This window comes from Pseudochaenichthys georgianus, unplaced genomic scaffold (assembly GCF_902827115.2).
Source record: "Pseudochaenichthys georgianus unplaced genomic scaffold, fPseGeo1.2 scaffold_1325_arrow_ctg1, whole genome shotgun sequence".
Taxonomy (NCBI): Eukaryota; Metazoa; Chordata; class Actinopteri; order Perciformes; family Channichthyidae; genus Pseudochaenichthys; species Pseudochaenichthys georgianus.
In genome coordinates this window covers 1-14,331 of record NW_027262213.1, presented here as the reverse complement: position 1 = coordinate 14,331, position 14,331 = coordinate 1, and the positions used below count along the sequence as shown (strand labels likewise).

The 14,331-nt window shown below is 44.2% G+C and overlaps 1 protein-coding gene across 1 annotated transcript in view; it reads right to left on the bottom strand.

The window, feature by feature from the left end:
• The window catches only part of pcdh12 (protocadherin 12), a 32,874-nt gene extending 23,322 nt beyond the window's left edge, over nucleotides 1-9,552 (bottom strand). Inside the window, exon 1 of the mRNA XM_034077133.2 lies at nucleotides 6,354-9,552. Coding sequence (XP_033933024.1) covers nucleotides 6,354-9,191 — 2,838 coding nt within the window. The 5' untranslated portion in view covers nucleotides 9,192-9,552. The remainder of the gene's footprint in view (nucleotides 1-6,353) is intronic.
• Between the last annotated feature and the right edge of the window lie 4,779 nt (nucleotides 9,553-14,331).

The window sequence follows — 14,331 nt, the reverse complement described above, 5'->3', positions numbered from 1 at the left end:
TGTAAAAGCGAAGCAATTAAGCGCGCTCCGACCTCTTTATTTTCTTTTAATCTAAAAATGAAGTAAAGCATTTACAATTTCAAGCACTTTATCCCAAATTCAAGCACTTTTCAAACCTTGAAAACACCTCGTAAAATTTCAAGCATTTTCAAGGATTTCCACGAACCCTGACTACAGCACGGTCACATGACTTCACGCAGCCACCGCTAAGCTAAAGGCGGCTAATGTTGGGCTGTAAAGGAACTACAGCACGGTCACATGACTTCACGCAGCCACCGCTAAGCTAAAGGCGGCTAATGTTGGGCTATAAAGGAACTAAAGCACGGTCACATGACTTCACGTCACCACCGCTAAGCTAAAGGCGGCTAATGTTAGGCTATAAAGGAACTACAGCACGTTCACATGACTTCACGTGACCACCGCTAAGCTAAAGGTGGCTAATGTTGGGCTATAAAGGAACTACAGCACGGTCACATGACTTCACGTCACCACCGCTAAGCTAAAGGCGGCTAATGTTAGGCTATAAAGGAACTATAGCACGTTCACATGACTTCACGTGACCACCGCTAAGCTAAAGGTGGCTAATGTTGGGCTATAAAGGAACTACAGCACGGTCACATGACTTCACGTCACCACCGCTAAGCTAAAGGTGGCTAATGTTAGGCTATAAAGGAACTACAGCACGGTCACATGACTTCACGTAGCCACCGCTAAGCTAAATGTGGCTAATGTTGGGCTATAAAGGAACTACAGCACGGTCACATGACTTCACGTCACCACCGTTAAGCTAAAGGTGGCTAATGTTGGGCTATAAAGGAACTACAGCACGGTCACATGACTTCACGTCACCACCGCTAAGCTAAAGGTGGCTAATGTTGGGCTATAAAGGAACTACAGCACGGTCACATGACTTCACGTCACCACCGCTAAGCTAAAGGTGGCTAATGTTAGGCTATAAAGGAACTACAGCACGGTCACATGACTTCACGTAGCCACCGCTAAGCTAAAAGTGTTTAATGAAGGGCATGATGATGTTCAGTCGTCTCATTTAGACACTTGTTAGCAACAGCCTTTTTTAAAAGTATTTACTGACTTATTTTATGTCGTAAAACAACACTTTAAAAGACTTTATATGATACAGGGTTAGTGCACATTAATAAAGATGTCTGCTGTAAATGCGCCACAGTTAGCCAAGATGCTATTTTTCAGCCGTAGAAGAATTAGGATATTTCTAAAATGACGATAACTAAATACACATGCAAAGTAAAGGCTCACTTTACAGGAGTTTGAGCTTTTCTTAACCTTAGGTAAATATCAAAAGCTTATCCTAAACTGATGTTATAACAGATTTGAATGAACCTAACACTTTGGAGCTCCATAGGACTAATCCTCTCCTTAGATGTTTTGCCTGTATGAAACCCTGAGTGTGTGTTTGTGTTGGTTTAGCTGGTTAAACAGTGGGTGCAGGTAGAAAGTGAACTAATATTTTCTTTAGTTGCACAGTGTGAGAACTAAGCTTCTGCGTCCGTCTCACTGCAAAGAGCTTTCTGCTGACAGCTCTGTTATACAGCGGATACACACTGCACACAGGGGAGGAAGCACACACACTAACACACACTGGGTGAAGTAAGCATGCATGTGCGTGTGTGTGTGTGTGTGTGTGTGTGTGTGTGTGTGTGTGTGTGTGTGTGTGTGTGTGTGTGTGTGTGTGTGTGTGTGTGTGTGTGTGTGTGTGTGTGTGTGTGTGTGTGTGTGTGTGTCCTTGCACGCTAATATATTACTTTGTTTTAGCCATGACATTTGTGTGTTTTTTCACGTGCATGCTGCTGCAGCGAGAGGAAATGGCCTCTACGTAAAAGCCTATTCTTCTCTGGCCAGTTTCCTCCATAGGATGGACACTGAAATATGGAGTGTGTGTGTGTGTGTGTGTGTGTGTGTGTGTGTGTGTGTGTGTGTGTGTGTGTGTGTGTGTGTGTGTGTGTGTGTGTGTGTGTGTGTGTGTGTGTGTGTGTGTGTGTGTGTGTGTGTGTGTGTGTGTGTGTGTGTGTGTGTGTGTGTGTGTGTGTGTGTGTGTGTGTGTGCGTGTGTGTGGAGGTGGAGGTGAACAATAAATCCCCCTCCTCCCAGGCGCCCTAGAGTGCCAACTGGGCCGACTACTGGGAGGCAGAGGAGAGGAGGATGCTGGGTAAAAAGAAAAAGGCCCCTTCCTTTCTGCGATGGGATTCACGTTGGGATGTGGCCCGAGCTCTTTGTCCGGCCTGCTGGGCGTTAGCGGTGACCTTTGCCCTCTGTGACGCGGGTCTGAGTTTTAACAAGACGTGTCCTCTACCTTTTTGCACGTTGGAAATATCCCTAATGGAATAAAAGGAAGCGATACGTACCCTTTGTGTAACTGATTATGGCTGAACGTTTAAAACACTACTCCAATAAGCTGGCTCCGGAGAAACCCCACCCTCCTAAAAGAAAATCAACTCTGTCAGCTCAGAACATAGATGAATGATAAAGAAGAGGGGGATAACTGCTGGGGAAATGGATTGTTATACCGTCATCAAGTCAATAATTACATTTACATTGAAGTGAAGCTAGAACCCCTTAAGCAAGAACCCTTAAGATAATTACATGTACTGCCTAATTGTGATGAAATATGTATAAAAGTATCCTCTTGTTTTTTGTATTATTGAAGGAATATTATCACCATCCCTGACATGTCACATGTTAGACACTTTAATCCAAAGCGACTTACACACTCAATACTGTGGGCAATCCCCACAGGAGCAATTTGAGGTGAAGTGTCTCAACGACATGCTGACTGCAGTGGGGTTTGAACCTGTTCCGAGCACCAACGCACAACCCACTGCACCACACGCCTCCCTGTTGATTTTAGTCATTTAAGATAGCTCTGTCCATTATTCTTTATGTTTGTGAAGCTCTTTGGAACTGTGTGTTTAAAAACTGCTTACCTACTTATTTCCTTACTTATTGACTTACTAACTTGCCTACTGTATTCCTTACCTACTCACTTGTCTCCTTGCTTACTTCCAAACTGACTTACTTATTTTCTTAATGCCTTCTTACTTGCTTATTTGCTTACTTGCTTGCTTACTTACTTGCTTACCTACTTGTCTCCTTGCTTACCTACTTATGTCCTTACTTATTGACTTACTAACTTGCCTACTGTATTCCTTACCTACTCACTTGTCTCCTTGCTTACTTCCAAACTGACTTACTTATTTTCTTAATGTCTTCTTACTTGCTTATTTGCTTACTTGCTTGCTTACTTACTTGCTTACCTACTTGTCTCCTTGCTTACCTACTTATTTCCTTACTTATTGACTTACTAACTTGCCTACTTTATTCCTTACTTACTCACTTGTCTCCTTGCTTACTTCCAAACTGACTTACTGATTTTCTTAATGCCTTCTTACTTGCTTATTTGCTTACTTGCTTGCTTACTTACTTGTCTCCTTGCTTACCTACTTATTTCATTACTTATTGACTTACTAACTTGCCTACTTTATTCCTTACTTACTCACGTGTCTCCTTGCTTACTTCCAAACTGACTTACTTATTTTCTTAATGCCTTCTTACTTGCTTATTTGCTTACTTGCTTGCTTACTTACTTGCTTACCTACTTGTCTCCTTGCTTACCTACTTATTTCATTACTTATTGACTTACTAACTTGCCTACTGTATTCCTTACTTACTCACTTGTCTCCTTGCTTACTTCCAAACTGACTTATTTTCGTAATGCCTTCTTACTTGCTTATTTGCTTACTTACTTACTTGCTTACCAACTTGTCTCCTTGCTTACCTACTTATTTCCTTACTTATTGACTTACTAACTTGCCTACTTTATTCCTTACTTACTCACTTGTCTCCTTGCTTACTTCCAAACTGACTTATTTTCGTAATGCCTTCTTACTTGCTTATTTGCTTACTTGCTTCCTTGCTTACTTACTTGCTTACCTACTTGTCTCCTTGCTTACCTACTTATTTCCTTACTAACTCTTGCATTCTTCAGTCCACTATTCTTTCCATTCCAAGTGTTACACAACACTCAGCATGTCAGTAAAATGATCCTGATTCAATCCACATTCCTCGAAACACAAGTCAAATGAAAGTCACATGTATCTTGTTGACCTTCTTATCGAATGGGACTGCTGCCGTGGAGACAGATGTCTGCCTCTACGTGAGCATTGCGTATGAAGCACTGGGTCCTCTTTAATCCTCTCACCACGCATGTAACCTCCAGCTGATGAATGAAGCTACGTTTTGCTCTAAAGGTTCAATCTCTGCACCGACAGCACCGTGCATCCTGCTCCCCTCAGAGGCTCTCTTTTCCTCTTTCCTCTCGCAGAGCTCAGCCTGAGTAAAAGTGACTTTTGGGTCATTTATAAGTGACGGAGCGGCGTGTCAGAGCGGTGTTAGCTTACACTACACACACATCACAGCTTACTTTGGCTCCCCCCCCCCACTCCTCTCCTGGTTTCAATATGAATCTGATATTCTGTAAAAAGGACTGTCAGAGTTTCTGGGGGGGGATTACTGTCTGTGACACATGAGCACCTGAATAAACCCACTGCCTTTTTGGACATCCATCAGCTAGTTACACACACACACACACACACACACACACACACACACACACACACACACACACACATACACCTACACCCGGCTGTCTCATACAGGAGACTGAAAAAGCAGAAAGGCTGTGTGTGTGTGTGTGTGTGTGTGTGTGTGTGTGTGTGTGTGTGTGTGTGTGTGTGTGTGTGTGTGTGTGTGTGTGTGTGTGTGTGTGTGTGTGTGTGTGTGTGTGTGTGTGTGTGTGTGTGTGTGTGTGTGTGTGTGTGTGTGTGTGTGTGTGTGTGTGTGTGTGTGTGTGTGTGTGTGTGTGTGTGTGTGTGTGTGTGTGCGCGCTAGGTGGGGGAGGCTCTTACTCTCTAATGGACTTCGCTTCAGATTAATCTCAGCGCTGCAGGGGAGACTTAATTACTTCAGCATTAACTGTAAGCACATGTTGAAATAAATGTGGTCACACCTTTAAATGGTGTTTAAATGAGAGCCGCAGCAGCAGCGCATTAGCCGTAATGTTGACGCTATCGTGCTGCAAGTTTATTTAAATTATTAATGATGTTTAAATGTTTGACAAACTTGCATTTAAGTTATTTTTAACTTCAGTGTTAATGCCGACTCTCACTTCTGTTAAAACAAGGCTGAGACGCAAATATCCAGTGGTGGATCAGTTACCTGTACACATACACATGTTCAAGTACAAGTACTGCATTGAGAGTGATACTTAAGTAAAAGTATTTACGTGTGATTCGGAAACATTTTTATATTATATTTAAAAGTAAGTAACAAATAACTTCTTAGCAAAATAATGCCAATTCCTTTCCTGTTAAGGGTTAGGGTTAGGGTTACTTCAATATCATGTTTAATCCATACCAAAAGTATTGTTTGTCATTGTCTGAATCTATTAAGTAATTATTATTAAGTAAATTGTAAAGTAAATATAATACATAGGATTAAAAAGTACAACATTTGCTTCCAAGATGTAGTAGAGCAGAATTCTAACGTAGTATAAAACGAAAGGTAAATGTACTTCGTTATTTTCCACCACTGCAAATAACTATTAATTTCACAAACTGCACGTTAGCTTGTGTTCCTGTATTTTATAACTGTCTTATTGTATCGTAGCCTGGCTTATTAAGCAATGTTTTTAAATGTAATTGTATTAAATGTCCCTTTTGCACTGATACAATTAAATGTTTTTGTGAAGCACTTTGATTTAACTGTTTGAATGTGCGTAATAAATAAACTTGCCTGGCTCTGCCTTTCGACGTGAAATAATGATCAATACATGAAGTTAACTTTGCACACATGACTTCCACATTAAGAAACACAGATTATCCTAATTAACTTACGGACCATGCAACAGTGATACATGTTTAGTACTGGGATTGTAGGAGAGAAGTAAGTTACTGCATCTCACCTGCACTTCTGGAGAATCAATTAATTCATTTCATAAACTGTATTCATGTATTTTATCTCATTCTAATTTAACTTGACTTTTTAATAAATGTTTTTAAATGCAATTGGAGATTCTGTTCATCTTGCACTAAGACGTCATGCTTTTAAATGTTTGCTTTGAAGCACTTTGTTGTATGAATGTGCATCATGAATAAGCTCGCCTTGCTTTGCCTTTTGATCTAAAATTGAGATCAATTCACTCAAGTTAACTTTGCACGATGACTTCCACATTAAGAAACAAATCTTAATTAACTTACAAGAACCATGCTACAATAATAAATGGTTAGTACTGGGATTGTAGGAAAGTTTCTGCCTCTCACCTGCACTTCTGGGGAAGCTGAGGAAAGCTCGATGGAGTCTCCGAAGGCGGCCATGGACAGACGAACCAGGTTTCTAAGCATCTGTCGATGTTCTGCTTCTGGTCCTCTTCCCTCTGAAGTCCTCGGCCTCCTGAGAGTCGCCTGGGTGGATGAACTCTGCTGCGCCTCCTCTTCTTTAACGTGAGTTGGTCGCTTCAAGGTGCTCGAATGCGACACCGAAGAAGAAGATGAAGAAGGGTTCCTGGATTTCCGAAGCGTCCTGTACGATGTGGCGGGTGATAATGGCAAAGTGCCATCAAGTTCGATATTTCCCGGTTTCCGGAGCGTTTTGCCGTGGTGGGTGGACTCCCCTTCTGGGAAGCCTTGGGAATGGAAGCTTGTATTTAAGACTGATGGCGTTAAGGTGTACTGCCTCTCAGTTTGTTCCTCGTCTGACGTCATTGGAGGCGGGGCCAGAGGCTGGGATTCGCTATCATCATACTCGTCTTTTCGGCCTCTGATGACGGGAATTAGCTGAATGTCAGACTTCCTGATGTTCTTCTGGGGGCGTCGAGGGTGGCGGGTGTAGGTGGACTCGGCCTGTCTGCAGTTGTACGCCTGGCTGTCACGTTTTTCGGTGCGGCAGAAGGTCGTCACCAAAGCGAAAGCCAACAGGAGCAGCAGACAGGTGCCACCAAAACAGATCGCCATCATCATAGTGAAGCTGAGATGACTTCTGTTGCCAGGTGAGGAGTTCTTCAGATGGTCTTTAAGATTGATGAAAGTCACCTCGAGACTTGCCTTGGTTGTCAGGCTAGGAGTGCCCATATCAGAAACAGCAATGTTGACTTTAAAGGTTTTCCCAATTAGCTCAGTAGCATTAGTGGTGTTAACAAACAGCTGGCCTGTAGCCTCATCCAACAAGAACAGTCCATTAGGGTTTTCATCAGTGATGAGGTAGCTGAGTTGTCCGTTCACCCCCGAGTCTGGGTCTTCGGCCTTTATGGTGGACGCGAGGAATCCAACGAACCCCTCTGCAACTGAGCGATTAATCGGCAAAGGTGTGGATCCATCGTCCGTTTCATTCCCCAGCTCCGTCACGATCTCCCCCTTGTCTGTATTGACTGGTACGCTGAGAAAAGCAACACCGTTTCTGGGTTTCGGCTCTTTGATAACTGGGTAGTTGTCGTTCACATCTTGGATGTCAATTTGGACCGAGGCCGTGCTGGTGAGAGGTGGATATCCCTGGTCAATGGCCTCCACCATTAAAGTATAACTGCGGGATTCCTCAAAGTCCAGAGGCTTCTCGACGCTTATGACACCACTGGTCTGGTGGATGGAGAAGGGTAGTGTGCTCATTTCCACTTCGTTTAAGTTGCGTATGGAGTAAGACACCCTTCCACTGAACTCTAAGTCCACATCGTAGGCTTCAACTTTGAGAGCACGGTAACCCGCCACGTTGTTTTCCTTGAAGGACGCCGTATAGAGGGAGTTGGAAAACACCGGGGCGTTGTCGTTCTCGTCCAGAACATGGACAAGCAGATGTTTGACGAAAAACAGCGGGGGATCCCCATAATCCTGGGCGATGACGGTGATGTTGTAATGTGTCTCCTTTTCTCGGTCCAGGGTGCCATTGGTAACAATAATGTAGCTGTCCCCCTGGATATGTTTAAGGCGAAAAGGCCCAGATCCTTGCTGAATGTGCGCTCTCACTTTGCCATTTTCTCTCGCGTCTGCATCAGAAACCATCACCAGAGCGATGAAGGTGTCTTCTTTGGCTCCTTCCAGCACCGTCGCCACAGGCGAGTTGGCTGGAGCCCAGTTCATGTGTATCCTCGGTGCGTTGTCGTTCACATCTCTCAGCTTCACGTGCAGTTTGCAGTGTGTGGGGATGGCATTGGGCCCACGATCACGGGCCTGTATGATGACTTCGTAAGAGGGCTGGACCTCGTAGTCCAAAGGAGCATTGATACTCACAGCTCCAGTCTCCGGATCAACAAAGAAGAGCTTCTTAACCAACGGACTCGTGTGTTTGCTTATCGAATATTCCACTTGACCATTGGCACCCTGGTCGGGATCCGTGGCCTTGAGGTTGATGATGATTGTCCCACGGGCTGTATCCTCAGATAGCTCCACAGTAGGGGTGCTGTCCTCAAACACAGGGCTGTTATCATTTGAATCCTGAATATTAACACGTACTAAGGTGCTCCCGGACCTTGGGGGGTTCCCTTTATCCCATGCAACCAGCATCAGGTCGAAGGTGGCCTGCACCTCCCTGTCCAGTTCTTTGATCACCACCAGCTCCGCCTGTTTTGCCCCACCAGTCACATCCAGGGCGAAGTGTTGATTGACGGACAGCGAGTATGTTTGGAGGCTATTAGGCCCCGCGTCAGGATCCACGGCCCGGTCCAAAGGGATCCGCATCCTGAGGCCAGCCGTCTCTGAGATCTCCACTTCCTGTAAAGCGCTGGGGAAGCTGGGACTGTGGTCATTCAGGTCCATCACCTCCACGCGAACTCGCAGGCAGTTTACAGCACCGCCCTTCCTGTAGAGGACGCTGAACGCCATCTCGCACAGATCCGATCCGCTGCACAGCTCCTCCCTGTCCAGCCGGCCTTGTGTTGTGACGACCCCGTCTCGGGTGCTGATGGAGAAGGGAAGGGCTTTTCCGTGCTCCACCACCTGGAAATCCTCCAGAGGACCGCCTTCATCTCTCTGCCGGAGGTCATCCACCAGACGGCCGACCCGAGTTCCCGTCGGCTGCTCCTCCCAAACCCGGTACTGGATCGTTTTAGACGTGGACTCGGAGGAGCGAGCGTCAGAGCAAAGACTCAGAACCAGAAGCAGAGCCGGCAGCATGATGATGTGAAGTAACAATCTATTGTCTAATTGCTAAACTGACATTCCTTCAAACCAATAAAAAAAGTTTGGGTATCGTTTAAAATTTCGAATAACTTCAAAAGCGTTTTTCTTTTGAAATAGAAGTTAGCAATGTCCTGTTTGTGAGTATCAATCATCATATAAGATGGTTATCAAATTCATGTTTCTTTAGTTTTCAGCCACAACCAAAACAAACTGAAAACGAGACCTCCAGTCTGGTCAGGAGACAATTATAGAAGCGTATAATTAAGATATCATCCTGTCTCTGTTCCTACACCTCTCTCTGCCTGCTCTGTTACTCACTCATACAGCTGCTGCCTCACTCCATCCTCCTCCACTCAGGAAGGTTTGGCTCCAACTGAGAAAAGTTTGGATGTGTGTTTCCACATGTTAGCGGAGCCCCGGCCAATCCGAAGGCAGGAGGAGGATCATATGCAAATGTGTCTGAACTCAACACAAAGGAAAGCCCTCCTGCCCCGAGGAAACTCTGGAGTGCTTTTACAGAAACATGACACCGCCGCCCCGTCATTTTTCCCTCTCCCCCTCTCCGTCTGCATAAACTCATCACAACCTGCAGTCTGGGGCCCCTAAATCATTTGGAAAATGTGTGTTAGGTTAACTCCCAGGGGAACTTAAGTCCACGGCAGGATTTATATTTGTACGGCGTCGCAGTGACATGATCGAGGCTTTTGGCAGCAAAAGCGCAATACAGATAGAAGCATCAAATGTGTTGGTATAAATACAGAAACGGTTTTATACCGTCTTTGAAAGCAGACGTTTGATGCTTTCACAGACAAGGACATCCCAGCCTAATGACAGCTTTCTCGTCTTTGAACTAACACTTTTGTTTGTGTACGTCCTTGGGAATAAACATGATATTATGGTTGTTTAGACGCAGGAAAAACAGTCCTTGAGGGATTGACCCAGCCATGGCGAGGAATGCTCCACCTTCAGAAGCCTGTCCTAAATGTGACAAAACCCACATTCCAGCTTTTAGTGCAGAATTATAATTATGAAGAGTTAGAGCGCTCGTCTCCCACCACACGCCTCTGAGGTCAAAACATTTCCAGCAGGAGTACATTTCAGTCATTCCTCTGCAGTGGCTGTCTGTTGATCAGTCAAAACACTTGTGAGGAATGATGGAGAAGCCATCTTTTGGGGGATTTGGTTGAAGTCAAATGGACGATTGAAAGAAAACGAAATGTTTCTCAAAGTTATGAAGACTTATGAAGGAGTAAAACTGTAAGATATTGTAATGGGTTTTAATACACAACGCAGTCTGTACGTGATTAACTGTAACATTAAACTGTGACAGAGATTGATGGTGTTGAGGCCGATCAAAGTATGCTTTTTGATGGAAAAGCCAATTAATTTATCTTTGAGTTTGAAGTTTCAAGAACAAGGCAATTCAAAGTGCTTTACAAGTAACATTAAAGACATGCTTTTTGGGGTTTCCCCCTTCCTGTAGTGTGTTCCGTAGGTTTATGCGCATGTACATGGTCTTCAAAGGCTACATCCCAAAGTTCCCCCCAGAGAGAGTTTCTTGATTATTGTCTTTTTATTGAAATTCTCATGCAAGTCACTTTCCTCTTTACTTAAGAGTATGTCTGTTTCTCCTCTCCGAGCTGCTCCTTTTCTTCAGACACCAAGTTAAAACCATTAAACCCAGTGAGAGCTCGACAGCTGCAGATCCACTAACAGAAGCTGAATGTTTTCCCAGCATGCACTGTGCTTATTTTTCATTTGGACCCCAGAATATCCTACAGGCTGAGAGAAAATCAGACAGAGGAAGGATCAGGAGTATCGGCTTCCTCTCTGCTCAGAGGGTGGGGGGCTGTTTGAAGCATGGAGGCACCAGGACTGTCAACGAGAGACGTTCTGACAGATTGAGATGGATGATGAAGAGTACTGGAGAAAAGCAAGGCGCTGCTGACAGGGTTGGGGGTTTAATTCCTGTATGAAGGTGAGAGAAAAGCAGGAATTCAAACTAGATTTGGAAAGCAAAAGGAAATGTGACGGAATTAGCTGTAAAATCGGGAACAAAAGTAAAAAAGCAACCATAAAGTAATTGTTCGGTGTCCTTTCCACCAAATTCCTATCATCTTTACTGTAAGCTATGCAGTGGCGGTTCTAGACCGATTTGCCCGGGGGGGCCACTGGGGGGCTAGTTATTTTCTGAGGGGGGCACAATACATGCAGGACGAAAAAGAGAACTAGACAGTATGAAGTAATTGCGCATAAGAAAACAATGCAATACAGTTATTGGTATTTGTTTCAGTACACTTATTTATTTCAGATAGATCTTATAGTTATTACTGTTGCGTCAGCTTAAGTTATAGTGCAATGTTTGCACTAACACCATATTTATATCAAAATAAAGGCAATGAACAGTTACATCTCTACTTTGCACAATCTCACATTACAGCAACAAAATCCTGCGGTTTTTGACAAACCGAGTACCAGAACATATACATTAAAAAAAATTATAATTATGAATGATAATTATGAATTATCATTCATAATAATTTATGGATGATAAAATTCATAAATTGAATTTTATCAATTCAATTTATGAATTGATCAAATTGATTAAAAATGCCCCCCTGCCCCCCCCCCCCCCTAGAACCGCCCCTGAAGCTATGACTTAGAAGCATTGAATTTCACAAAATTAAATAATATAAGAAAACTCTACACTTAAAGGGGTTTTGAGGAATTCAGGCAGACAAAGAATTTCACACACGTTGAATTTCTTTATCCCTTTACTCTGACCATATATTTTGACGTTGTGAGAATGTGAATTTAAAAACATTCACGTCATGATATCCTAATGTTTCTGCCTACATTATTACATCTTATCTTGTTGGGGGAAAAAGCCATGATGTATAACTGAATACGTAACACAAGGGGAATGCTAAGCATGGACATATTTTAAAGGCCTTTAACTCTCTGGGATGTCTGCAAACTAAAACCAGCAGGGCAGAGGTCAGCCAATCAGATTACACTATCAGCAAAGCAAACACACTCAACCTCCTGTCTGCAGGGTGTGTGTGTGTGTGTGTGTGTGTGTGTGTGTGTGTGTGTGTGTGTGTGGTGTGTGTGTGTGTGTGTGTGTGTGTGTGTGTGTGTGTGTGTGTGTGTGTGTGTGTGTGTGTGTGTGTGTGTAAGAGACAGAGACATACACACACATTCCCAGCTGAATACATTGCAGGAAGAGAATGCTTTTGCAGACACACACAACACGTCTGCTTCCAATTAATGCACCACCTGTGTGTGTGTGTGTGTGTGTGTGTGTGTGTGTGTGTGTGTGTGTGTGTGTGTGTGTGTGTGTGTGTGTGTGTGGTGTGTGTGTGTGTGTGTGTGTGTGTGTGTGTGTGTGTGTGTGTGTGTGTGTGTGTGTGTGTGTGTGTGTGTGTGTGTGTGTGTGTGTGTGGGCGTGGGCGTGTGTGTGGCCAGGATGTTACATACCTTCCTCCTTCCTGTGTGGAGTGAAAACTTTCTTCCCTTCAAGACTTTGAGCTTTTACACGCCGACCGTTTCACCGTTTCCTCATTTGTTTTTATTCATCGTTATTTGGAGATAATATCATTTAGAATCTAGATCATCTGTATCTGCAGGGAGTGATGGATAACTAGGAACGGTATTCTGTAGATAAGATACAACTGAGATAAAACTAATAATGACGAACTTCTGCAATCATCTGGACGAGTTTGTGATTAATGTGAACAAATTGTACGTGCAAGTTAATCTCTCTGCTGCAACATGGCTGATTACACAGAAGGCTACACATCGCAGAATGCTGCTTTATCTCATAACCACACACACACACACACACACACACACACACACACACACACACACACACACACACACACACACACACACACACACACTAGCTTTTTACTTCAAAACACGTCATCACGCACGGCTCCAGCATGATGTGTCTCTCTACACACAGACTTCATCCCATTGTTAGCATCCCGCTCGCAGCCCAGGATAGACGTACGTCCCAGGATGTTAACACCTCTCACGAGTCTTAGCTGAGAGACACACACCTATACCCTGTGATAAAGTGGCAGCAGATCTTCACCTGATTGTGTGTGTGTGCGTGCGTGCGTGCGTGCGTGTGCGTGCGTGCGTGCGTGTGTGTGTGTGTGTGTGTGTGACCCCATTAGCAGCCATTAGCGGCGCAGTTGACAGTAAATCCACCTTTTGTTTGACTTGAAGCCTCGCTGAAAGCTGCTGCAAGTGTGTGTGTGTGTGTGTGTGTGTGTGTGTGTGTGTGTGTGTGTGTGTGTGTGTGTGTGTGTGTGTGTGTGTGTGTGTGTGTGTGTGTGTGTGTGTGTGTGTGTGTGTGTGTGTGTGTGTGTGTGTGTGTCTCTTCACATACTTCCTCTCGTTGTAATCTTAATATAACGAAGCTAGTCCTCATCACTCTGTGTCCTTTGTCACCAAGAACACACAGAACTATATTTTACACATCAGTGGAAATATAAATATAACATGTCAATAACTTGTATTCATATATTTTTGATATCTCACGACCTTCAGTACTCTCTGAACACGTTCCTCTCCTGTTGTGTCCGTTTACATGTTGACCTCTTCCTCCTCCTCTTCATCACCTCCTCCTTTGTTTACACCCTTCTTTCTCTTCCTTAAACATTTCTGAAGAATCCTCAGCTCCTCCTCTTCATCCCGCGTCCTCCTCCCTCACCTCCTCCTCCTCCCTCACCTCCTCCTCCTGCCTCTGCTTCCTGTCGCAGGAAACAGAGGGATGGAGGTCAGAGACAGGATGTCCTGCAGACAGGAGGAAGAGGAGAGGAGGAGAGGAAACAAGGAGAGGAGAGGAAAGGACACAGGAGAGGGGAGGAGGACTCGAAAGAAACACATATGCAGAGAGGAAGAGGAGATGAAGAGAGGAAAGGGAAGGAAGCAAGAGAGGAGAGAAGGAGAGGAGAAAAGGACTGGAGACAAAGGGGCATGTAATGAGGAACAGGAGATGAGGAAAGGAAAGGAGAGGAGAAGAAAAGGCAAGGAAATAAAAGGAAAATAGGAAAGAAGAGAGGAAACTAATATAGGAGAGGAGATGAGGAAGCATTATACAAGAAGAGAGAAGAGGAGA